General features: G+C 37.7%; 1 protein-coding gene across 5 annotated transcripts in view; it reads left to right on the top strand.

Moving 5' to 3' along the window:
• The first annotated feature begins 4,867 nt into the window (after positions 1-4,867).
• The window catches only part of PUM3 (pumilio RNA binding family member 3), a 30,295-nt gene continuing 8,555 nt past the window's right edge, over positions 4,868-26,607 (top strand). For 2 of the 5 annotated variants that reach the window (XR_014616898.1, XM_084224765.1), the window contains exons 1-17: positions 4,868-4,905; positions 5,143-5,249; positions 7,099-7,281; positions 8,965-9,100; positions 9,864-9,939; positions 10,646-10,739; positions 10,950-11,016; positions 11,560-11,734; positions 13,394-13,497; positions 13,974-14,052; positions 15,785-15,883; positions 16,936-16,989; positions 18,519-18,599; positions 20,515-20,657; positions 21,322-21,544; positions 22,658-22,745; positions 24,573-24,663. Coding sequence is in view for 4 of the 5 variants with exons in the window: in XM_084224765.1 (XP_084080891.1) it covers positions 5,153-5,249; positions 7,099-7,281; positions 8,965-9,100; positions 9,864-9,939; positions 10,646-10,739; positions 10,950-11,016; positions 11,560-11,734; positions 13,394-13,497; positions 13,974-14,052; positions 15,785-15,883; positions 16,936-16,989; positions 18,519-18,599; positions 20,515-20,657; positions 21,322-21,544; positions 22,658-22,745; positions 24,573-24,663 (1,790 nt within the window). In the remaining variant the exon portion in view is untranslated. The other 3 variants (XM_084224766.1, XM_084224768.1, XM_084224767.1) reach the window with 3 other exon arrangements.

Genomic DNA, 26,607 nt, shown 5'->3' with positions numbered 1-26,607 from the left:
AATTGAAAGTAAAGGATAACCGTATGTTTTCATAGTTGCTAGTCAATTAACCATATCAAGTTCAATAATGTTGACTACTGTTCTTATATACATTAGTTCATAGAGTGCACGGTTGTGAAATCCTGCCACAGCACTAATCATATTTAATAGGCTCTCCTTGTGAGGCTTCATGAAGTTTCTTGTTTGAATTGATTCATCTCCATTCATTCCCTGCCCTCCCATAACAACTACCAGAACTCTGAAAGAAAAAGCAAAGGCAAAGAATACTTCCCAAAAGAAAAAAAAAAGGCTTATTCAATAGCAAGAGATAACTTACAGAGCATTTGTAAGGCTTTAAAAAATTACAGGTTTTAAACTAGGACATGTTAATTCCTGTGTGTAGTGGGACATTCTGCCAACACACAACCTGACTTTCTTCTATGGCACTGCTTCAAAGTCTCCCAGATGCAAATATTTACCTCTGTACCACATGGATAGATAGTAGGGAAGGGGCAGTTCTGGACATTTTTTTCTGATTTAAAACAACTCCCTACTAATTTTACAGCATATGGTAAAAAAGAAAAGATTGGACTTCACCAGACAATGAAACCTTTCACTTCCCTGAAGGCAATGGTCTGAGATGTTATACTTTGGAACAAAAGAAAGCCTCTGCCTTTGCAAAGTAAACAACAGTGGATTTGTCAGCATTTCACACTTGCTTGCACAGCTGCAAATCAAGATGAAAAGACTTAACAGTCCAAATTTGAAATAATGTTTTTTCAACAAATCCAGTAATACCACAGAGAACTGACTTCCTCGCTTTATTCCAATTATATTTTTCTGACATACATTGGCTGAGTGTTGTGCTTACATTTTCAATTTTGTAAAACTCTTTATTAAATACTAAAAAGCTGCCAATAGTTTTTACTACAGAGTAAAATAAAAACTATATTGGAGTTTATAAAGTTTATTTAGTTCAGCTAGTGCTGTAAACTACAGAATTATATATTTTTATTAGAAGCACTTTATTCTTTCATCCATTTATAGGTATGGATAGAATATATCATAATACAGCATCTGAAAACAGAGGTTCCTAATAGACCTACTGGTATTGTATAAAATCAGTTTGCAGCTGTGCATCACCATATGTGAGTCACGTGAGAACGGGAATATTGTCCTTCTAGCTCTTTTTTTTAATCTGAAATTTAGCACTAATATTTAAACTTGAATTGTACCAGACTCAGTTTTATTCCTGAGAGTTCATTTGATAGAGAAAGAACTATTTCTTTGCATTTGTTCTTACTGCTTTACAGTAAGCTCACATAGGTTCACTGGTCTTACTTTTTAAAATATTCTTACCAATATTCTAGGTTATTGAACAATACCCACATCATGTTCATGATGTGAATGTAACATGTCAGAAGATCTTTGAGCAGTATGCAGCATTCATGCTTTAAAGATTCAGCACCTGTTTCCAGGTTCCACTCTGTGTGAGGATAATCCTGTGGCTCCCCACAGAAGTCTGTTAAATACTGCAATTTTCTTTCAATGGACTCAGCAATTTGGTTCATTTTGAGACATGAACCTAGAGTCATCTTGCACACCCTTTATAAGTGTTCTGAGATTTCTCTATGCCTATAGAAGTCTAACAGAACATATCTGTAAATTCCCCCCAGCATGTGTGTGATAAAAATCTAAAAATGATAGCATATGTGTCTTTCACCTTTTCTGTAGCTCTCTGAGAAGTGCAAGCTATAGAAATATCTATTTTTCATTTGTGTATCTAGCAAAAGAAGACATTTATAGAGTTGTAGAACAGATTTTAATGAGATCTCTCACTATGTGATGCCATCCACTAGCACATAGTGACTTTTCTATATGTATGCCTCATTCTGAACAAATGAGCTAGAGTCAAATCAGAAATGCAGATATCATTTTAGTACCAAAAACATAACTGCAGTGTTACCTCTAGCACAATATGATCAACCTTTAGCTTTCCACATGCTGTTGAAAGGCTGGTTTGAATGAAAAGCCCCAGGAAAACAGACCCTCCTCCTCTGAGGAAGTCATGCTGCTCAAAATAATTAAGAAACAGCTGTAGTTTCAGAGATTTTTCTCCAAGTCAACGGCCAGATATTTAAAGATAGTTTATGACATTATGGAAAGTAGTCCCTAAAAATGTGGGAATTGTAAATGGCTGGAACTTCCTGGGTGAGGCCATGAAGCCACTTGAGGTAGCATTAGACAATGACTGGCTTGTAATTTCTAGTAGCATTTAATACAGCAGGTGAGACATTTTTAGTATAAAATTAAGGTGGCACAACAAATGACTGCTTTGTTACACAGTTTAAAAAAAACCCAACTGTTTAATGTGGGGTGCTGCCTCTGAATTATAACAGAAATTATCATTCTACCCTGCACAAGCAGTGGAATGAGACTTCCGATGCAATGTCACGTGGTTGATTATTTATCCTTCCCAAATTTAGTCTGTACAGGGATTGGTGGTTTGAGGCCTGTATGAGAAGGCAACAAATCCAGGAATGTCTGAATCCAAAAACCAGGCAGTAATTGTTCAGTTCTCAAGAGCCTAGCAAGTTTCCCTTGCCAATATTGAAAAGAGTACATGAAATCTGAACTCAGCTGAGAGATTTGTTGTATCTCCTATTGACCTGCACGTCTGTCTTGATCTCACATTTCAGTCTCAAACCTCTTCTAAAAGTATCTGTACACTTGTTTTTTACGGGGGAAAACCTTATATTGTGAATTTTGTGTGACAATTTCACATCTTTTTAAGGAAGAAAGTAGATGGGAGGGAGGAAAACAACAGCAGCAAAGAGCACTGTCAGGTTGGATCCATGGTCATGTAGTAGGTTCATCGTCAAGAAATTACAGCAGTAAGAAATGCTTTTTGTGGCTTATCAACTGTATATGGTCGATTTTCTTACATTCACCCCAGACAGATACTTTTAAATTTTTGTAAGCAGTGATATATACACAGCAATTCATGGTAAGCTGTATTTTCAGTAGCACTTATTTTGAATGTGTGTGTGAATATGAAGTGGTATTAGACTATTCTGTCCTTAGGAATAGTATAGGAAATCAATGTGTTTACCATTAATGTAGCAGCTGCTAAGAGAACCAGTGATTTACTGCATGTTGCGTGTGCTAGACCACAGAATTCTTTGCAATAATTATGACAACTGTGATATCAAAAAACAACTTTGATGCATCTGGATCTAACTGCAGTGAAATAACTATGCTGTTAATTTGCTTGGTGCTAATTTGCTTAACTAAGTTTCTACATGTTGTGCTTTCTTATTTTTTTTAAGATTAAAAAAAAATAAAAAAAGAGAGAGGGAAAAAAAGGCATTTAGAAGTTGGAAGAATTAATTCTCCAGACTGCATGCATTTTATACTTCCTTAAGCTCTCGCATGTGAGATACATGTTTCTACATTTCATAATTAGAAAACACACATATTTATAACTGTGCACTGATCAAATGGGAGCTAAAACTGGGGAAAGATGCATTGTCACAGTGTAGCTGGAGTCAGCAGGATTGAGGACAACAGTTCAACAGGAAAGTCAGGCAGAAAAATTACTTTCTTGCTGTAAGCATCCAAGAGGACATTGAACACCTGTTAACTGTTCAGGTTCAGCTCACCAGGTTGAACCCACACTGACTTTAGTGACACTGAGATGCACATAATTACAGAAGAAAACAAAACAAAAGTAAAGTCAAGAAAACAAAGAAAAGGGAGTGGGAAGTATAAAAATATCTTTCAGTGGCTGCCCCTCCCCGATCAGCCATTTCTCAGGCATGTAATCTCACAACACTAAACTGAAACTTCAGCCCAGTTTTGCTGGGACTTCAGCATTTTTTTTACAGGCGGTTTTAGATGTTTCTCGTGTAACTGGTTAGTCTGTAGTCAGATATCCAATAGATCACAATTCCAAACTACTGCCAACAAAGCAATGCTCAATGGCTCAATGGAACTTAATAAATCTTATGTTAAATGTCCTCTGAACAAAAGTCAGTGTTAAGCTTTTACTTTGAATTGCCATTTTTAATTTGATTTTTTTTCTACAGTAAACATTTGTGAGTATCTGTGAAGAAATCCCAATCTTTAGTATTTCTTCAGTGATGCAAGGGGAAGCAGAGACTTGTTTTCAGAGCTATGGGTAGTTTTCTATGCTGAGGTGACTCAGCTAACATTACAGAGATCCTCAAATGTACATTAATCAAAAACTCATAAAAGTGACAGGACCAAGATTGATGGAGGCATTTAAGAAGGCATTCAGATATATGGTGTGATTCGGGGTGGCGGGGGCGGCACCAGGAGTTGGACTTGATGATACTTTTGGGTCCCTTCCAACTCAGCACATTCTATGACTCTGTGAACAGAATTCTCTCTCTCCACCTTTCCTCCTAAGGGATGCTCCAGTCCCTCAGGCCCCTCTCTTGCTCTCTGTGGGGCCCGCTCCAAGAGCTCCATGTCTCTCGTGTCCTGAGGAGCCCAGAACTGGACACAGCACTCCAGGTGAGGCCTCAGCAGGGCTGAGTAGAAGGGCAGGATCACTTCCCTGCACCTGCTGGCAATGCTCTTCCTAATGCCCCCAGGGTACCACTGGCCACAAGGGCACACTGCTGGCTCACGGGGGCTTGCTGTCCGACAGGCCCCGCTCCGCACGGCTGCAGCCCGGCGGCTGTCCCGGCGGCTGTCCCTGCCCTGTCCCGGCGGCCGTCCCGTCCCGGCCTGTCCCCGCCCCGCAGCCGAGAGGTGCCGGGCGCGTGGCGGCACGGGGGCGGCCCGGCGCGCTGTACGGCACGGCAGCACGGCACTGTCGCGCGGCAGCAGCGTGGCGGCCAATGGGGAGCGGCGGCCGGGACACGCGGCCGGCAGGCGCGGGCGGGCCGCACGCGTGCGGTGAGAGCGGCGGGCCCGGGAGCGCGGGCGGGCCGGGGCTGCGCGGCCGGGACAGCGGGGACCGCGGGAGGGTCGGGCCGAGCCTAGCCTGCTTGCCTGCTTGTGCGCGACCTCTGGTACCCCACCGTCCACGCGGAGGGTTTGACTTCGCCTTGGGTGTTAAGCAGGCGCAGGCTGTCTTTCCCTCACGGGGGAGCCGCGGCGGTGCAATAATGTTGTCTCTTGCTCCGTTTGCAGTGTTGCCGCGATGGAGAACAAGGGTAGAAAGAAGTTCGTGGGGAAGAGTGGAAAAGGACCTCGTGGAAAAGCGCCGCATGGGAAAAGGAGATTTAAAAAAGATAATGGTAAGAAGGCGAAGGGTCGTCAGTAGGAGCCCTGACTTAATGGTTGGGGTTGTGTACTGGCATGCTTGGAGTTCTTTATTTTTTCTCTCTTTGTAAATTCATGTTTTGAAGCGATTAGTTTGGCAGATGAGCAACGAGAAGTGGCTGTTGTTTGCATGGGCTTCAGTAAGACTTTGACAGTGTTCTCTCTCCTTTGAGATCCTCACAGAGGTGCTGAGGAATTAAGGGCTGCAAGAGCAGTTGGTGAGGTGGATTGAAAACTGGCTGAATGGCTGGGTCCAGAGACTGGTATGCTTTTTGGAGACCACTGATGAGCAGTGGATCCCAGGAGTGAGTACAAGGTCGAGTTTAGTTCAACAGCTTCATGGAGGACCTGGATGATGGGGCAAAGTGCAGTATCTTTAGATTTACAGGTGACACAGAACTGCAATGAATGTTAGATGCACCAGAGGGTTGTGCAGCCCTCCAGGGGGATGTTAGCAGGTCGGATGAATGGGATAGCAGAAGCCTGGTGAAGTTCCTCAAGGAGGAAAGGGCAAAGTCATGCAGCTTGAAGGGAACAGCTCCATCATGCACTGGAAAATACTGGGGAAAGCCCAGGGGCTCCTGGTGGTCGGAGTTGGACACGAACCAGCAGTGTGCTGTGGTGGCTGGCTGTGTCCTGGGCTGCATAAGGAGGAGTGCTGTCAGCAGATTGAGGGCTGTGAGCCTTGCCCTTGCCTCAGCCCTGGTGAGGATTCACCTGAAGTGCTGTGGCCCAGCTCTGGCTCTTCAGTGCAACAGAGATACAGACATGCTGGAGAGAGCCCAGTGAAGGGCTGCAAAGATGATGCAGGGATCAGGGCATCTCTTGTGGTAGCAAAGACATCTGGGTCAGTTCAGCCTGTCCCAGAGAGAAGACAAGGTTGAGGGGGATCTGCTCAATGTGTACAGGTGTCTGAAGGGAGGGTTCAAAGACAGAACCAGACTTTTTCCAGAAGTGCCCAGTTACAGGACCAGACAACAGTGGGCACAAACTAAAACACAGGAGATTTCTTCTCAGTATCAGGAAAACCTTTTTACTCTGGGAGTGACTGCACATGGGCACAGGTTGCCCCTGGAGGTGGTGGAGTTCACCACATTGGAGACAGTCAAAAACCACCCAGATGAGGTCCTGGACAACTGGTTTTGAGTGGCCTTGTGTGAGCAGGAGGGTTGGACCAGATGACTTCAAGAGGTGCCTCCCAGCCACAGCCATTCTTTAACTCTTTCATGTATTCAAAACTGTACTGATTGTGTGAGCCACTAATTTGCTGAAAGGCATTAAACAGGTTGCATTGCAAGCCCTTCATCTCTGTTTGATTCACCTAATATGTTCTCAGTTAAAAATTTGAAGTTTGAACCTTTTGATTCTAGACTTGGTGTTCCTACAGTAAGACAAAATTTATCTGAGAGGTGAAGCTAGATGGGAACCTGCTGTGGGTTAGGATTGAGGAGACGCCTTTCACTGCTGCCCCAGAATAGATGATGTTGAAACAGCTCTGATCATAAGCTATGAAAAGAGTGGGAATATGGGGATTGATGACTGATGCTGGGGATGGTGAAATTGTTAATATGGAATAATCCCTTTTATGCCTGAGCTGTTACACTGCTGCCCAGAAGATAATGCCTGGGCAGAACTTCCTTAGAGAAAACATGCACACCCAGGGGCTGCAGTGAAAACACCAGCTTTGAGAAGCACATAAGAATTCTTGTTAAATACAGAATTGTTATTAGAAAGTGGTTTAATTCTCTTTACAGTAATTTTTTTTTTTTGGAAGCAACAGTAGCTATGTGATGGCATTTTAATTTCTTTTATGTTGGTTAATAGATTCAGGTCCACCAAAGAAAGTCTTTAACAAAGGAGATGAGGAAGAAAAGCCTAAATCCATTTCCAAGAAGTTTGTTAAAGGACAGTTAAGACCTGGAAAAGCTACTGTCAAACAATTCAAGAATAAACAGCAACCAGAAAAGTTTGCAAAGAAGAGAAAACGACAGGATGGTGAAGAGGGAGGTGAGCAGATTTTTAAGCCTGGTTATCAAGGGAAACCAGGTTTTGGAAAACACATTGTTCATCTAGATTTTCCTCTTTCTGTCTGCCTTTCCAAATTGGCTGAGTAACTCCAGGTTTACTTCCTGTTTAATCTTTGCTGTGGGAAAAATTACTTCACTTGACTAAGCTTGAGGATTAGTCAAATCATGAAAATCAAGAGTTTGGTGTTTTCTTGGAAGTCAAAAGTAAAGACACAGTAGCAAATTTTAAAATTGTCATACCGTCCTAAAGCTCTGTTTAATTTAATGGCAGCATTAAGTGGTTAGCTAGAAACTGGCAGTTGTTACACTTGATTTGCAAACACAGAGCTTTTCATAGTGTGCTTTGGACTGTTCTAAAAGTACTTGTTATAAGCTTTGGAACAGAAATTCATGAAACGAAGTTGATTATCCTTTACGCTATTTCCTTTCTGTGGTCCAGATTATCTGGTCACATCCTCTAAGAGAAGAAAAAGCTTAATGGGTGTTAACACTGCTTTTTTGTTTTACAGCTTTTTTTCTTTCTGGTGTTTATACAGAAAGCCTGATTAGTTGTCTGGTTTTATCATGTTTAAATGGATTTCTTTTTCAAATTAATTCCTTCTGCTTGAGATCTTCATCTTGTCCCATCCTCTTCTCTAAAGTAAAGTTCTACTGGGGCAGTTAATCAGTGTGGTAAAGTGAGAAGTGGGATCTTAAATGAGGAGTTCTGAAATTCTGCAGAAATATGTCATTTGTTTGAAGGACAGTCGAGTATTTTAGTATTGCTGTTCTTGCCTGTCTGCAGAATGGCTTCACATGGAATATGCACTAGATGTCTGAAAATCTAATAACAGTAGAATGTTTTTATTAGGCTACTTTAAAAAAAAGGAAACTCACAGCAAACCTTTAAATATTTTTCATAAGAGTAAATGAAAGCCTCTGTATTGCACTGCACTCAAAGCATTATAAGTTTTTCTTGTCACTGTTGCTTTAGGAGAGTGATATAAAAATCAATAATATGCTTTGTAAGAAGGAAAACACAGGTCTTTGAATGGGTTATACAGTTAAGAACATGCTGCTAAATACCAGTGAACAGTGCTTTAAGCTATACAAATTTTAGGTGGTGTCTTTAATGCATAATTTGTGGCCCTTTTATAACATTATTTTGTCCCAGTTCGTTGTGTAGCAGTGTACAAAAGTTGTATAGTAAAATACCATGCTTAAGGAATTTGACTGAGTAAAAAAAGATTAGGCATGTAAAAAGGGTTTAACTTTTTTTCTTTTATAGAGTTTTCAGATAGGTATCTTTGAGTTAGGGTTCTCCTTTTGGGAGAGGGGAAAGGAATGCACGAATTATGAGTAAACTGAAATGGGAGAATTATTGGGGCAGCCATAGCTGCTAAGTACATCTTCAGTCAATTCAGTCAAAGCTATTAAGGGATTTGTGATGCATCCTGTGACAGTTTTGAGGAAAATTAATTGTTTGCCTTGTTCTCCCACTAGTCCAGATTACTAGCTTAGCATACTTATTCAAGATTTATGGCTAGCTGGGTAACTGCAGGCAAAGGTCCTGAATTGTTAGTAATTCAAGTCATGGAACTGCCACAGTTTAGACTGGTAAAGAATTCTGTTGCTGCTCTTTTATTTATTGACTGTAGAAAATATATTTGTTTTTTTCCCTAAGGGTCAGATTCTAAGAAGCCAAACTGGAATGACTTCAAAAAGAAAAGGAAAGAGTTAAAGCAAACCAGACAAATTAATGATAAAAGTAATTATGACATAATTGTAAAATCTAAACAAATATGGGAAGGCATGAGAAGGTAATGACTTTTTTTCTTCCACTCTGTTGACTTCTAGTCATAAATTGCCAGAATACCATTTTTCTTGTCTTGTAAACCGTCTTGTCTTATATAAAACTGTATTTCCAAACTGAATCTCTTGAGTGAACAGTAACATTGCATGCAATTTTTTAGGTAGATCAAACAGAGTATGGCAACCTGTGGTTCTAGGAATGTCTGGATTGAACTTGTATTTTAGGCTAAAATTCATGAATTTATGAGTAATTGCTTAAGAAATTGCAGGTTTTTTTGGCGTTTTCAGCCCTGGAATACAGAGCATGCACTGATTCACCCTGATCCTGCAGTGGGATTACTGCATGAGTTTTATGTGAAGGTTCATTGTCTCTGGCTGAGGGTGAAATTGTATAACTGCCCCATGTCAGCAAGAAAAGATAATTTTGCTTGTTCTAAGTGTTTGTGCTTTGCATGCTTACAGATTTTTGGACCTGTAAGCAACTCTGACTGCAAATTTGAGTTTATGTTTCAAAAAATATTTTTGAAATTTTTGCTCAAAAAAAGAATAAAGTTAAATGTGGAATTCTGGTTTGATTTCCACAAACTGAAACAGGTTAATCACATCTCTGTACATGGTTAATGAATGACAGTATAAATTTGAATTGGCAGAAGCCAGCCTGATTTTATTTGTACTGTTTTGCTTCATAATTTATAGATTTAAGTGAATCGTACTACAAAAAAGCTGCTTCCTCAATTAGAATTGTTTTACTAGATTTTTTTTTGCTTGTAGGAAGAAATGCAATAAGGAGAAACGAGAAAAGCTGATGAATGACCTGCAGAAGCTTCTTCATGGGAAAATTAAAAATGTAAGAAAATAGCAATGGCCTAGCGCACAAATTCACAAATTCTTATTTAATGAATGGTGAAACTTTGAGTAAAAAGAATAAAAGCAGGGCTGAAAGACTGCATTTGGCGCTTGTATTTCAGAACAGTAGTCCTGGGATGCTTTGTCTGTCAGCTGGCTGTTGTAAAAGGCTGCCAAGTAGCTTTAGTCCTGTGAAATTTGAGGTTAGCTGGGGTTCAGGAGCTCAGAGGTTTGATTAGTCACAACTGTTGCTTTGCAATTTTCTAGGGAAGTTAGTGTCCTCATGCTTAATCATACTAAACAGTCTTTCTGCTTTATTCTTGAAATGTGTAAATTTGCAGTGAGGAGCATTTGAGCTTTTCGTATTCCGTGCTGAAGTGGAACTGTTACATCATACTTACTCTGAAATTATGAAGAAGAGGAACAAAATGGAGATACCATTTAATGGTTTTATTTCAGTATGGAAAATCTTAATGCTTGTCCTTAATTGTCAGCAGCTGTTGTCTGTATTTTCTTTGATAGAGTACTTGTGAAGGGGTAAAAATCCATAAGTCTTGGTTTATTATAAGCAGGTAACTGCTTTTCTGATTTTCTAATTGGCATTACATGGGGGATGAAACTATACTAGAGAGCACATACATTAAAATAATTATGGTGCATACTGCCTTTTGAATGGCCTAGAGTAACAAAATATCTCTGTCCTTAAGCTGGCATTTGCACACGATTCAACCCGGGTGATCCAGTGCTTTATTCAGTATGGTAATGAGAAGCAAAGGCAAGAGACATTTGAAGAATTGAAAGGTATTTTCATTTTACTTATATGCTTCTGTATTGTGGTTAGGAAGGATTTTAACAAACCATGTTGTTTTCTCTTGAATATTTTTACCTTTTTTTCTGAGCTGATTCATCATTTCTAGTGAACTCTTCATACTTATTTAAATAATAACTCATAATTTCATGAAGTTAATGTAGTGAAAAATAAGTCAGCTGAATGTTTCTCCCTTCTTCTAGATAGCCTAATAGAATTGAGCAAGTCGAAATATTCCAGAAATATTGTGAAGAAGTTTCTTATGTATGGGTGAGTATCAAGTGAATTTGCTCATCAGAGTTGTTTCATTTCCAGTGTGAATGCTGCTTCTTAATCTGTACTGGATTGACTGTGAATTAAAAATATGTCTCTGTCAACATCTTTGTAATATTATGGAGTAAAGGCAGGGGGCTGTTAACAATATTTTTCATTTTGCAAGAAATAAAACTAATGCTATACATCAAGGAAAACGTGACCAGAAAAAAGGTTAGATTTATTGTCAGAGTTTATCTTTGCTGTCTATAAAATACTGGCTTTTAAAAATTTTCTTTGCTAAGCATTTCAGTATGGCATTTGTTATTCTCTAGAATTTGTTCACTGTTTAATTTCCCTCGAAATGCCTTACAATTTTCCCACATTCCTGGCTTTCTTTACATATTTTCCCAGTGCTATAAAGCTGATTCAGATTCATAAATTTCATGGTTTCTGTGATAAACTTACTACCTAAATGTGTTTCTAAAAATAAAACTATCAATAGGTAAGCTTATCTCTAGAAGTTTTAACTCTTGCTATTTGTATTTCCCTGTAAAACAGGACAAAAGCACAAGTTGCAGAAATAATAAAAAGTTTTAAAGGCCATGTGAAAAAAATGCTCCGTCATGCCGAAGCATCTGCTGTGGTGGAATATGCATATAATGACAAAGCCATTCTGGAGCAGAGAAATATGCTGACAGAAGAACTATATGGGAACACTTTCCAGGTTTACAAGGTGGTATTTCAATACTATGTACTTTAAGACAGTTTAGCCTGTAACAGTAAGGTGTTGTGTTAGTAATGCCCTAATGTGTTAGCAATGCGCTAATGTCCTATCTTACCTACTATTTCTTTTGATAATATTTCTGTCATCTGTCCAAAGGTAGTCTAGTTTAGCGTGTTTAAATGTAATGATTACTTGCACATTTCTAGTTTAGATGAAATTGTTGTGGCTTGTTTCAGTTTGAGCTATGTAAAATATGCCATGTTCACGTATGAGCTTGCTCTGCTCATCAGACAGTTTGTTCTTATATAGTTTCAGTTCTCATAGTGCCTAGGCTGATGTCATCCTTGCTGAGGTAAGACTTAGGCATAATTCTTCATTAATACTGTAGATGACTCTTGTGTCAGAACTATCTTATGTCTTTTGAAAACTGAGTGTGGGCAGAATGGGCCAGTATCAACCTACAGTGTTCCATTTAGGCTTAATTTTTCTCTTTGTTTTCTTTTCCCCTGGAGACTGTAGGACTTGAGTTCAAACTCCACTGAAATCTAGGTCTGTGGTAGATGCTCACCAGGCAGTTGGAACCTTCTTAAAAACTACAACCTCCATTCTTTTGAATTCTGTTCTTAATTTTTGCTGACTTGCAAAGTTGGTATCCAGTAGGGTTAGGAATTTTGCTAAAAAGTCTTGCTAAAACAGAACTGTTTTACACAATTACTAACTCCACTCTAATGACTTTTTCACCTGTTCCCTTATACCCAAGATTTTTGTTAAAATTGTCTTAACGAAACTCACAGCTCATTTTTGGACCTGTATTTTCTTAACAGGTTGTTTTAAGTTTTAGTTAGGCACTTTGCAGCGCTGAGTGGTAGAGAGGTATGTTGTTGTGATTATGGGCTGTGATTTGTACTGAGAGTCAAACAGCCAATGAAATGAAGGGCAGTGTTAGCTTCCATCATTCTGATATTTTTGGCGTAACTGCTGTAAGTAGCCATACATTGTGGTGCAAACCTGAGATTCAGCACAATGTGGGTTTATAAAAAATTGCAGTGTAGTCTTTAAAAAGTAGCAGGGATGGTTTAAAAACTATTTATTCTAATTGTCTATCAAGTCAGAGTTTTCTTCTCACAGCAGGTTATTTTAAAAGAGTTACCACTGGAATTCTTTTGTTCAGATACCAGGAAGTACTTCTGTGTGTAAGGTATATGTTATATATTCCCCCTCTCTGCTGTTCCTGAGCTGGAATTTCCTGGGCCTTTGTTAGCTTCTCAGTTCATTAACTTGTTGTGTTGCCCTCTGATGTGTGCCTAAAGCAGGGTTTCTGCTTAGCTCAGGAGCACCTTAACACAGTGTCGGTTTTATGTCTTTTGCCTTCTGTCTGGCATGAAGAGCTGATGTAATTGGCAAGAAGCAGCTCGGGCTATAGAAGTGGATTTTGTTTGCTAATGCGGAATATTTAATTTCTGGAAACTGAAGTTTACAGCTTCGGACATACTCAGAAAAGATAGCTTTTTACTTTTAAAATTATAAAAATTGTTAGTTTTGCAGAAAATTCATTTTGTTTTTGATATTCCTGATATTTTATTGAAAAAGGTCTAAGCATTGTAATTTCTATGAACTCTGATTCTTACTGGTACGATTAAATCTCTGATTGTGCTGCATTCGTTTCAGACACCGGCTACCCCGACACTGGATAAAGTGCTAGAAGCTCAGCCTGAAAAGAGAGAGGCCATCTTGGATGAAATGAAGCAGATTCTTACACCAATGGCACAAAAGTAAGGACAAAAATCAGCTGAAGGTGTGACAATCTAGCACAAATCAGTTGTTTCTGACATACACCTGGTGTATTTGTAAGGTCAGATGACAGTGATACTGATACTCTTTTAAGCTGTAATGTTGCTGTGCTTGTCCCAAGTGTCATAATGAGTATCTTCCCTTAATTTTGAACTCTCCTATGAGTTAAAGCGTCCTCTGTCCCAGTCAGACAATTGGTAAAAATGTTGCACTATGATATATTTCCATAATGCATTATTAGATATGCTTCTCCAGTGAACAAAATACGTTCTATAATTGATAAGTTTTGTTAGAATCTTCCACATACTGTAAATGTTAAACATCTGAATCCAAAATGATCATGTGTTTTTTGCTCACCACACTGCCTAACTTTTTAAAATATAAATTAGGTATTGCTAATATAATTTAAAATTGTTTGTGGGGAGCTTGTTGTTTATTTTCATCTATCCAAATACAGAGAGGCGGTGATAAAGCACTCACTGGTACATAAAGTATTTTTGGACTTCTTCACTTATGCTCTTCCAAAACAAAGATCTGTAAGTATCTTTATTTTGCTTTTTGTCTTCTTTTGCCTTTTTGTGGAATGTTTTATCTTCTTGTGAAAATGTTGTAAGTTAACTAGACAAAAATACACATCTTTCATTAACAGAGTTCTACACATCTGGTGATTCTGGATTGATGATGCGAGGGGAGAGTAGTGTTGTATGGAGATTTGTAGCTACAGTGAACTTTCGCAAGTGTTTGTGATACATGAATTTTTTTTTCAAAGTGAGATGACTTTGATGTTTCTTCTTTTCCTGCTAAATGACCCTTCTCAGTAGCTGGAGAATGTAATTAAAGTGAGGACCATTGCTTGCAGTAGTTTAGCTTTCCAATGTGTAGTTTCTTAACAACTTGTGGTGATTGTCCAAAAATCTCTTCACCAAAATACAATTAAATTGGTCCCTCTGTCAGCAGCCAAAACTTTAATTGCTATATCCATATTAAATTGCAGGTCAAAGATTATGCGAGACATTCTTGTATTTAGGCCTAAATCTGTCTGTGTGATGTGTCATGGTTCAAGCTGGTACCCTCTTTGACTTTACCTGTCTTCAGGGTCTGTCTGTCAGCCTCACCTTGGTTCTGCGGCTCAGAACCATCTCACTTCAAGTCAGGCAGAGCCTTCTAAACTTGCTGTCTCTTGTTTCTTTCTGCCAGACTGGACTCCTGAATACTTCTTTGTTACTATTAATAAACCCAAAGCTAAGGGTAGGGAAATGGACTATTTGGGGCCTGTTCTGAGTCCAGATCTTCAGAAACCAGAATATTACTGTGCATGGTTTTATGTAATGCTATGTCTGAGAATGCTTGTGTATTTGCAGGCTTGCATGAATCAGGGATTGAATAAGGTTGTATCTCCTTGCTTGGCTTTCTGTGCAAATGTGCTAATATATGGACATGCTCTTTGGGGTTTGGAAACCCCTTCTGCAGATCTGTTCCTGCCTGTGCTTACAGGTAGTGACACCAATTGTGTTGTGTCTGAGCAGTTTGTAAATAAGTGGTAAAATGCTTGGAGTCTTTGGCTGGAGAGCAAGAAGAGCTAGGGATAGAAAGAGGCATCAGTGGGAGCTGCTGTTTGAGGCAATCTATTGGATAGTTACAGAAGTAGTATCTAGTAACCCAAGAGGGTGTAATTTTGGATAGTAACAGAAGTAGTATCTAGTAATCCAAGAGGCTGTAATTTGATTTGATTTTATTTTGATGGTATTGTCAGATGGTTTCAGAAAACTTCATTCCTTTGATTTGAAGACAAAACTTCTGGCTATGTCTTGTAATACCTGATTTATAACATAAGCTGCTGCTTAAATGACTTTAGTTCTTCTTACTTTCTGGCTAATATTCTGTATGTATGAATATGCATCAGCTTCAAAGATTTATTCCTGAATTAATGTTTGTCTTTTTCTCTAATTTCTGTCTCAGTTCTTAGCAGCCTTTCTTGAATTTTTTGTAATAGGACAGCTGATAAGCTTCAATACAGTTGTGATTTCATGGCATGATTATGATGAATAGTGTAATATTTAAGAGAGAAAGCTTGTGTCATTTGTAGTCATTTGGACTCCTGTTGGGGCAGTTTTTCATCGGTCAGGGAAATGAGAGTGGTTCTGTAGAGCCAGTGATGGAGTGTAGAGCAATATCATGTGGGCAGGCAAAATTCTTTCTTGCCCACCTGCCTTGAGTTCCTCAAGCCTTTTCTTTGATCTTTTTGCTCTGTCACCTTTTCTTCCCCAGGAAATGATAGAAGCTATCAGAGAGGCTGTCATCTACCTGGCACACACTCACGATGGAGCCAGAGTAGCAATGCACTGTTTATGGCATGGCACTCCCAAGGTAATGTTTGGTTTCCCTCTACTTGGTTCACTCTGACTGCCCATATGGGTCCTTCTGCTTGTGGACATTTTAAAGCAATTAACAATTTGAGAGCAAGGTTAAAAACTCACCCGTCTTTATCTATTGGTAAATTTTTTGTGAATCAAATGCTTTCCTTAGAACTTTTATAGCAGAAGCATCTCCTTTTATTTTTAGCAGAGGTTTTGGCAGTGACACATGGAGTGATTTTTCCACTGTAAGGTTATTGGCATTTCATTTATCCCATGGATTTCTTTATATAAATGAAATTGGCAGTAGGAAGAGGACAGTAAAGAAGTCATAATGCAAAACCATGTTTGGCTTTAGAATCCCAAGACTTGCAAAGTGTTACAGGAAATGTGGTTTAGTTTCATCAGCTGATACAGTATCCAGAAATTCATTTGGTGTAATACATGTCATCACATCTTGGAAATACTGTAATGCCTCCTATGTTTTTCTATATTAAAAAAAATTAAAAAGATGACTTATTAAAATAGTCCACTTGTTAAAGAATGCAGAAAAAAATTAAGTTCCTAGGATCTAGGCATAGTAATGGATCCAAAGAAGACTGAGCAGTGATTCCAAGAGCCAAAAATACAGGGAGGGAATTTTCTGGCAAAATATTCTTGCTAGTAATAGGGGTTTAAAGTTATAGAGTTCCAAATTCGGTTGAGTATGTTTCTTTCCAAATGAAGAGATGAAATGCATTCTTCTTTCATTAATGGACAAAATATGAGTGAACATATGTGATGGTTTGGGGTTTTTTGTTTGCTGTGGTTTTTCCCATGTTTTTTGGACCCATTGGTGATCTGGACTTGTAAATATACCGCAGGATCTCTCTGGGATCAAATCACAATTCAGGTTTAACTTTCCATACTGGTTCTGGTGTAAAGTTATAGAATATATGTGAGTCTTTGGTAGATGCCTTTGCCTTAGAAAGCAAATTGAAGATTATCTTTTTGAAAGGTAAAAATAGTCTAGTTACTCCGAATCACTGGTGTTCTAGGCTCATTAAAATTTTTTCTTTTGGATAGGACAGAAAAGTCATTGTGAAAACTATGAAGACGTATATTGAAAAAATAGCAACGGTGAGTGTTCATTAACCATTTATTTCATAGTCTCTGAAACTAGTGATTTGATAGAGGCTAGATTGAATGTTCTTTGGTACTGGGAACAATTTTGACATCTTAATAAAACCAGTCTTAAAATAGCAGTGATGTATTAGATAATATAAACTAATTGAACTGTATGGAATATTTATAGACATGCCAAGAAGCTTCGTTGTGAGCACTGCATATCGTACTATGCTTCATTATGGCTGAGTTCATTATTATTCCTCAGTTTTCTTTCTACTTTTTATTTTGTTTGATCCCAACTTTGTATTGCATCTTCGTGCAGCTCATTGGTTAATGCTCCTTGGTTGGGAGTAAAACAGCCTGTGTAAAGAGGAGGAATTAAGATATGCTGGAGATGTCATTGAAAAGGCTCTCTGAACATGTGTGTTTCTTAGAAGATGCTCAATATTTTTTTCAAGTCAGGAAGATTCAAAATACATTCGCATACAATGGAAGAAGTCTGTTTTATTTTTTAATGAATAACATGTGTTTGGAGTCTGCTGCATGAGCAGAGTAACAATTGAAACCAGATTTCATGGAGTTGGGTAAAACCATAGCTGTAAAGAAGAGCTTTTCAAACTTCAGTTTCTGGTTGCTGTGGATTTTTTTATTTGCTAATGGTTTTTGTGATCTCAGTCAGTGGCCTTCAAGCATTTTGATCACATCCTGGGCATGTATCCCCAAAATATATATGTATAAATCACATGCCTTTACTACTATAGTAATGTGCATTATAATAGAAAATTTGAAGGGATGAGATAAAAATAACCAGAGCCTATTTTTATTTTTTATTAATGGTTCCAAAAGTATTTTCTTTCTGTACCAAAGTGGATTGTCTTGTGCAATCCACTTTGAGGGCCACTGGTCTAGGTAATCTTTCTCTCCATAATTTCCCACTAGAAAATGAATAGTTTCATTTTATAAATTATATATTATATGGAAATATGAGACAGTGGGTAAATAATAACTGACACAACACTGGAGCACAGAAGATATAGCTTCACTTCGATGTAGGGCCTCACTGACATACAAGTGAATTGGTTTGTGGCCTTTATGCGTGTACTGGAGACTTGATCTCCAGCAATGCAATAAAGACTGTATGGCTCATTGCAGAGATATGATCTCCAAAAACATTGTATGTGACTTAGTTCACTTGTAAGCAAATCAACAATAGAAATAAAGTCTGTATGTAATGTTTCTGTAGGGAAAATACTATGATTTCAAATGTTGGTAATACAGTAGGATTAGGTTAATAGCTTGAATGTGGTAAAACAGTATATCCACTTGAAAGATTGTTTTAACAGCATATTTCTTTTAACAAGCCTTGCTTTTGGAGAGAAACCTAAATGTTGGACTTCTCTCATTCTATGACAGTAGTCAGAATTTGCTTGTACTTCATGTTGCATTATGTTTGAGACAAACCCTCTGAAATCCTGATTCTAAATCAGTTCGTATATTATGAAAAATGAATGCATGTGGTTTCTGATGTCTCATCTTTGCAGGGTGAATTTTCTCATCTGGTCTTGCTGGCAGCATTTGATTGCATTGATGACACTAAGCTTGTGAAGCAGTTAATTATATCAGTGAGTAATTGAATTTCTCCTAAAATAGTACATTAAATAGTGTCAATGTGTTTATCAGTGTATAGGAGGATGAAAGTAGGAATCCATCTGCTTTTTTGCTTTTTTAGACTATTTAAATACTTCCTGTGTTTTCTGTGTCATTATATTTATGTATCATGATTAATTTTTTCTTTTCCTAGAAGATTGTAGCACTTTCAGACATAATTTTAATTATTTATTTGAATTAATTTTTAAGCTAGGTTCAGTGCTTGTTCAGATTTTCCCTTTTAGTACATTCATTCTGGGTAAGGAGTGACTGGAGTCTCTTTAAAGTTAATGTATTTTATCATAGAAGTTTGAGCTCTACTAATATTTCTAGAGATGAAATCAGTGGAAAACTTCAGAATTATGGTAGTACCTTATTGATTTTACAAACGAAACTATTTGCATACTCTCAGCAGAGAAATTCACATTGATGTACGTGTTGTAATCTGCTTCCAGTAGTACTCATGCTACAGCTGTAAGGGCTGGTGGGTTTAGGGGAAGTGGCAGGGAGATAAAGATGAGACAAATCTTCTGTGTGTGAAAAATATTAGGAGAAAGTGGTTCTGATGAGGCTTGTTTTGCAAAGTAGGAACAATTCTTCCCTTGTGCAACTTTGTATAGGGTGCAGTTGGGATTTTGTACCCTGTCATAGGGATTTGGCCCTTAGACTGTGCCTCTCTAATGGGTCTGGAGTGATTACAGCATCTTTGTGTGGAGGTGGCTTTTGTTACTCAAGGATTTCAGCTGTGATTGCAGCTGGATTTGGTTCCCAGAGCCAGGTCTGAAATGTAACAACTACTTCTGGGAAAGGTCTAAGGAAGTAAGTTCTGACCTATCTGAGCTGTCCTAGTATGAGATATTTGACCTATTCCTGTAGTGTGTAAAAGCACTCTGCTTTCTGGAGAGTTTATTAGTTCAGATACTGTGTATTTAGCTGAGCTTCCAAGATGTCTTTTAATCACAGAATGATCTGAGATCAAGAATTAATGCATTATCAAAGGTAGTAGAATGTTTACTGTTTGGTCATCCTACAACATCAGTCTGGACAGAAAATGGAGAACATGACGTGGCCTTCGCACATACACATTGGCCCATCAGGGTTTATGTGTGGTCAAGAATGGGGAAAGGATGGCAGGAAGAGGAAAAAAAAATCTTAGTATCAAAACCAGCTCTTCAAATAGTCAGTGAAAACTAGTAGCAGATGATGAGGTGGGGGCATCTTAAAATCAAGCATTGAAGCATATTATCTAGAGGAAACCAATCTTTAAAATTATTTCAAAGACTAGTTAAACTTCAAAGATACCTTATGGAGATTATCGTTCTGTCCATAAAAAAATTTAGCTATAGGAAGATAAAAAAACTTGAGAGGGAGAAAAAGCGAGGAGATTTTTGTAGTTGGTTTTTTTTGGTTTTGTTTTTGTTTTTGTTTTTTTTTTTTTTTGTTTTTGTTTTTGTTTTTGTTTTGGGGGTGTTTTTGTTGGTTTGGAATTTTTTTTGGTATTGTGAAATTCATCGTTTGTCTGGGTTGGCAGTATGGCTGAGAATTAGTAGGTAAAGGAGGGTTTTAAGCTTTTTAAATCCTCTGCAGGAAAGTCTCTTATCATCATCTCTAAGGTCCACAGTATCGTAATCCTTGACCAAAGTCTGTCTGTAGTGCTTTGAACTTTCATATGTGATTGGAACTGTACATTGAGCGGCTGGCATTCAGGCAGATTTCAGCACAAAATCCGTCTCTTTCATGAGGTCTCCGAAAAGAGGGAGACGTTACCATCAAGAGCTAGCATGTCTCTGTCATTTAGAGCTTCTGGTACTTTTTGACAGTTCTAATACTGATAGTGACCAAGGACTGTTATTTCATTAATGTTTTCTTGTGGTTTGTTTACTCCCACAGGAAATAAAGGCTTCTTTGCCTGATATAATAAACAACAAATATGGAAAGAAGGTCTTGTTATACTTGCTGAGTCCTAGAGATCCTGCACATTTTGTTCCAGAAATCATCACACTTTTGCAACAGGGAGATGGAAATGCCTATAGGTAACTCAGATGTGAAGATTACGTGGTTTTTCTTAACAGGGCAGAAGAAGTCATGCAACTTTTTGTCATTATTTAATTTCAACTTTTCTTCATAATAAATCTAAGTAATGTAAATATATATAAATAATACATATTTGCCCCTTTTGTAAAGGGCAGATATTGTGATATATTTTGTGTGTAAGCTCATGTATCAAATTCAGTGTAGAAGAAAATTTGTAATATGCATTACTACTGCTTTGGGTAGCGTAAAAGGATATCTCCAAATCCAGCAATAGGAATGGAAATTGTTAATTTGATTTCAGTCTTGTATTGACATTGATACTTACCAGCTTTTGAAGAAGGAGCAGTTCTAGATGACTAGTAACCTGTGTAAAAAATACATTGCCATAGTTGAGATTACAAAATGAAAAGAAATAGTAAAATGTTACTTAAAGAAAAAAACGGAGAGGTTTTGAGCTTTAAACACAATTTCACTCCATGCATTCTTAAATTCTTTGTCCAACATACGTTTAATTGTACATGGAACAGAAGGAACAGTAATGCCTGTATTTGAATCTAGCAGTAATTTAAATGTCTCAAATACCACATACATTCTGAAATTTCTTGTTACTTGATGTGCATACAGTGCAAATCTTCTGCAGTAATGTGCTGTCTCTTTCATCAGTAAGAAGAATACTGAACTCCGTCGTCATGAGCTCCTGGAAGCCATTTCCTCTCCTTTGCTAGAATATTTGCAAGAACATACCCAAGAAATAGTGATAGACAAAGCCACTTTTGTCTTGGTTGCTGATATTTTAAGAACGGCTCTTGGTGACATCCAGCCTGCACTAGATGCAATTGCTATGTTAGCAGCAGAAGAGCTGGTTCCAGGGGGCCGTGATGGACAGGTAATGTACAGAAGACAAGATGCTGAGATCTTGCAGATCTTCTGCATTACTAAAATGGAGTTTGGTCTTCATTTCCTTTATTTAAGTCATCAGTGTACTGCAGTGATAGCACTTGCACTTTAAACGTGATCTGACTTGTTGAATTGATAGTTTATGAACTATGAATTTTTCTGACTTGTTGAATTCATAGTTTATTATTCTGACTTGTTTTCTGACTTGTTGAATTCACAGTTTATTATTAGTGCATCTGGAGAGATGGTGGCTTGAGCCAGCATTTCATGTGAGTTGTAGGGCAAGGTGCTTCATGATCTTCAATCTTCAGAACTACTTTCATCGCTTAGTGGAAAGGTTGCTGACAAACATGTTACACAGTCTAATGTTATCACTGTGCAGCCAAGCACTTAGCAAAGTTTTATAGGTCATTGGACTGTTTACATTGAGAGAGACAGGATCTCTTACCTTTCAGGCATGCCTATTTCCATGCAAGGAAAGATCTTAGATAAGAGCTGTTTGTCTTCAAAGTATGACCTTCTCTTCAAAGAGTTCCCCTCCCCTACTTTGTTAAACTCAGTCAGATATGTGTTCATGAACTAGAAAACAAAAACATACAGTGTATGCTGTATTTAAGATAGATATCTCCAGATTTCCATAGTTTTGGTGTTTTAGGTCTGTGTTTCACATTCTTTGATAGACATTTTATGACATTTTAATGTGAAATGCACATGTTTTCTGTAACATTCTGTAAACCATACTGTAGTTGATTTTTAAGTGTGGAAGTGTGAAAGGTCTAGAAGTTCTGGCAGAGATTGACCAGGAGGTTTTGTTTATTAAGAACGAAATCCTTGGAAATGTGGATGAAATATTGGTTGATATGGTTTATATTACTGAAAGTTAAATGTCACAGGAAAGATTATAAGAGTTAAAGTGGTCAATTTAAATGAATAACCAGAAACTTACATCAAACTTGTTGATACTAGCATAGGTCATAACTCAGTGTGATGGCGGAGTGAATAAATCAAACAGAAATATTTATAGCCAGACATGTAACTGAATTTTGAACCCATGTCACTAAATAATTTTGGGGTTTTTTTGGTTTGTCTATTCCCCTTAAAGCTCCACATTGCAGAACATCCAGCAGGCCATCTAGTTTTGAAATGGTTAATAGAGCAAGATGAAAAAATGAGAGAGAATGGAAAAGAAGGTATGTTGGAAATACAGCTTTAATTTCTCCGATTGACTTCAGAGTATTTTGCCATCTGACCTCAAATAAGATAGTTGCAGTTATTTCTTTGAGTATACTAGTATATGGAAAATTTAATGTTATTGTTTCTTTTTGTGTTGTGAGCTGCTATACAAACAGAATGCCAAGGATATGTTTGCTTTTTTTTGCAATGCCAGCAGTCCCAGTGCTTTAATGTGTATTTGGGGCAGAGTTCATTTCTATGCTTAAAATGTCTTGATAGCTTTGCTAAATTACATAGTAGTTAAAGGATAATAATAGAAACAGTGAAGTCTTTCTTACAGGAGCCCCTGTTTCATTAGTGCTTGTAATCTGGGCTGTAGTCTTTACTGTGTTCATTAGTGCTGCTGGGTTAATGCTTTATAACTGTTACTAAAATAATTTCTGCACAAAAATAGGACATCTTTACTAGTTTATGTTCCATAAGGCACATATTGGGCACAGATGTTCTCATCTTAATTTAGCTTTTAAACTTATGTTATTACATAACTGTAAAATCTTCTGTGTGTATCACTCTATCCTAATAGTGATTACTTTTTCTCATACAAAAAACTCAAAAAATGAAAGCATGTGGTTGGCTAAGTGTAATCTGAGGGAACTTCTGTGTCTAATAGTCTTTTTCTCTATGTAGAATTATCAGATCTTGTTAAACTTTTTATTTCTTTTCCTCTTGCTGCAGTTGGGTAGCCACTATTTCCTTGAAAAATGTTAGTTTTGTTTTATTAAATGTTTCTGAAAGTAGGCTGTTCTCCCACTTCTCAAGCAGATCATTGAAAATGGCCAAAGGAGAACTTTTGTGAGTGTCTTTCAGAGACTTGCCTGTCTGAAATGATGATCGTAATCTGGATTTATTTCTGTAAAAACTGTACAATTTGCAGTTTGATCACATGCTGTTCCCTTTGGTTTTCTCCAGAAAGTACCATTCAGAATTGCAGCTCTGAGTTTATTAAATTGTCATTAAACCCTAACAAATTGCCATCATATGGGGAGCAAATTGTATAAAATCTAACCTGTCTTCAGGTGGGATTAGGATCTAAAGTGTCAGTGAAAAATAGCTTCAGTGCTTGGAGCTGGTGTTTGTTGGGCTTGAGTGAGGTTTTTTGCATTGTTTACTGATAAGTTTTTTCAGCAGGCTAAGTTGAAAGAGCAATTTCTGTGCAGTTTAGTTCTTTAAATTCAGCTGGGGTCTTGAAGTCAGCCTAGGTTAATGTAATGAGTCTGAAGTCACTTTAGGCTTTCAAAGCCACTTAAGAAATAGAGCCCTGGAGTATCAGTACAGCTGAAAAAGATAAAGTTTTTGCATCAGTAAAAAATTAGCTCTGAAATTTTAAGTATCTTCTGTTCAAATTCTTTTCCTTCAGTTGTAGAGTTAGATGCTTAAAAATGTAGCATTTTTTAACAGAGGCGTTCGCGTATTTAATATATTGCATACCATGATCTGTTGAACCAGAATGATTCTGTGATTCTTGCTGAGTTCTCTCTTAGGACTGGATGCCTGCTCTAAGATATTAATAGCCTTCTACACCCTTTTTTTAAAATAGTAAATTATCACACAGTGCTGCTGTTGTCTAACAAATTCCATGCAGTATTTGGAAGCAGTCTAATATCTATAAAGGTCTGCATTGTATTGAACAGTCAATTATTTTGAGGGGACAGAACTTTGTGAATGCTTGGGGGACTAAAAACTATTTGATTAAATCAAAACTACAGAGAACTTTTAACAGACTTCTTTGTAGAAAGATATTGCCTCATTTTTTTCTTTCCCTGCTTCTTTCTCACATTTTGCAGTTTGCTTTGGAAGAACGCTGGTAGAACATGTTGGTATTGAGAATCTAAAGACCTGGGCAGAAGTAAATCGAGGTGCCATTATTCTTTGCTGGTAAGTATGGCACATGAGTACTTCTGATTACATTACATTGTTAGATTACATGACATTCTTGAACAGCTGAGAAAACTGAAATTGAAATTTCTTCCAACAAAATGACATTCAGTGTGTGCTGTCTCGAATGCAGCTGGCAAGTCTTGAACAAAACAGGGATTAGAAAGATTCAAATCAGAGTTTCCATTGGTTATTCCTTGAGTTTCATCTTTTGTAGTACTAGGAAGCAGCTCAGTATCAGAAAATCTGAAGATTAAAAACAAAATTATTTTTTAAATTGCGCCTACCATGTCTTGTTTTACAAGTGCAAAACTTTCAAAAGAGCAGTCCAAAAATCACAACATTAAAATAATTAACTTCAGAATACATGGGACTGGTGGCAGCATACAAAAATCTGGAAATTGTTTTGTTTTGTTTGTTTTAGTAAATTACTGCTTTGCATTGATGCCCTAATTGCAAAGCCTAAAAAGTTCTCACACTGAAGCAGAGAAGTGTTTGGAAGAGACCATACATAAGAATAAACTGTGCAAAGGCCTATGATGAGCTAACTGGCTCACAAATTTGAAGCAGTGAACCATGCAACTAGTGGAATCAAAAACACCTACAGGGATCAGATTAAGATTAACATTTTGTTTTACCAAGAGTGAACTGCAATGTTAATCATCGCTGCTTTCAATTTCTGTCAGTATCAGGTCAGAGAAACCCAAGGTTTTGTCCTATAATCTGAAGGATGTGGTCTGTGTTCTGGAACTTGTCAGCCTTGCCCTTCTGGCACCTCCTGAAGACTTTCATTGAACCAAAGTCAGCAAACAATTTAAACAGATAACATGATTTTGAACATTAAGTCCCTTGATCTCTTTTGTGCTCTACTTTTCTCTTTCCTAAAGTTATTTTAGATTCCTTGCTCTTTGCTTTCCGTCTCGGCTCTTTATCAGTTTAGATTAGGGCTACTTCAATATTCATGCTCTTTTGCAAGGTGCATCAAAACCCATTTTCACTTCTGTTAGCTATTTTGAGTTTAATTCTAACTTTGTTTAGTCACTGTCACATAGATCACTAGTGAGAGGAACTGGTAGTGGAAAAGCAGTTGCAATCCAGATACAAAACCAGTTTCACACAGCATTTTACTAGTCATATGTATGTGGCTGTTAAGATTGTTCAGCTGCCAAAATGATAATGCTCTTTCTTTGCCTCTTATAACAGGCCTTTAGAATTCAACAAATGCACCTAATGCCTTTAAGTTATCTGATCCTGTGCACAGATGTTCAGTGAGGTTTTGTTAGAATGGCTTATTGACTGACTCTATGTTAATGCTTGGATGTTTTTCCTTTAAGTCAAGGCTGAACAGATTAATTTAACATGTGATGTTGCTGGTATATGTACTGAGCTATTGGGATTGTCCAAATAAAGTTGTTAAGTAAATTAATAGATTTTTTCCCCCATATTTAACACTTTAATAACTGTTTGCCATCACTGTTACAATAGTCTTTTAATAGACATTGGTGACTTTGAGATAAAACAGGAAACTGGTAATTGATCATTAAAGAAACTGGCACAGGAGTGGTGTATTTTGTGGAAAAGTATGTGAGGAATGGCAGTCTTTCTCCATCTCTGCTATTACTCATGTCAGTACAGGTAGGAGCCTTGAGAAGTGTCCTTTGTTACCAAGTGGGGGATCTTACCTCCCAGACTGGCAGTATTTCACCCATAATGAAACTTAACTGGCAGGAACGAGAGAAAAAAGTATATTGTAGGACCGTTTGTATGTTTGATGGAATTTTGTTGGTAATCTTTGGTTTATTTCACTTAAATCTAAATTCTTTCTAGAGTGAGCTTCTCGTGATGACTTTTTAGGCATGATGTCCTTTTGTTTAGGCAGCTGAGAGCGCACAAACATAACCATCTCCTTTTGTTCCATTTCATGTCACACTTGCTTACCTCACT

The sequence above is a fragment of the Fringilla coelebs genome, assembly GCF_963513975.1.
Source record: "Fringilla coelebs genome assembly, chromosome: Z".
Classification (NCBI taxonomy): Eukaryota; Metazoa; Chordata; class Aves; order Passeriformes; family Fringillidae; genus Fringilla; species Fringilla coelebs.
Note: the sequence above shows the minus strand (reverse complement) of the source record. Positions and strands in the feature narration are given on the sequence as shown.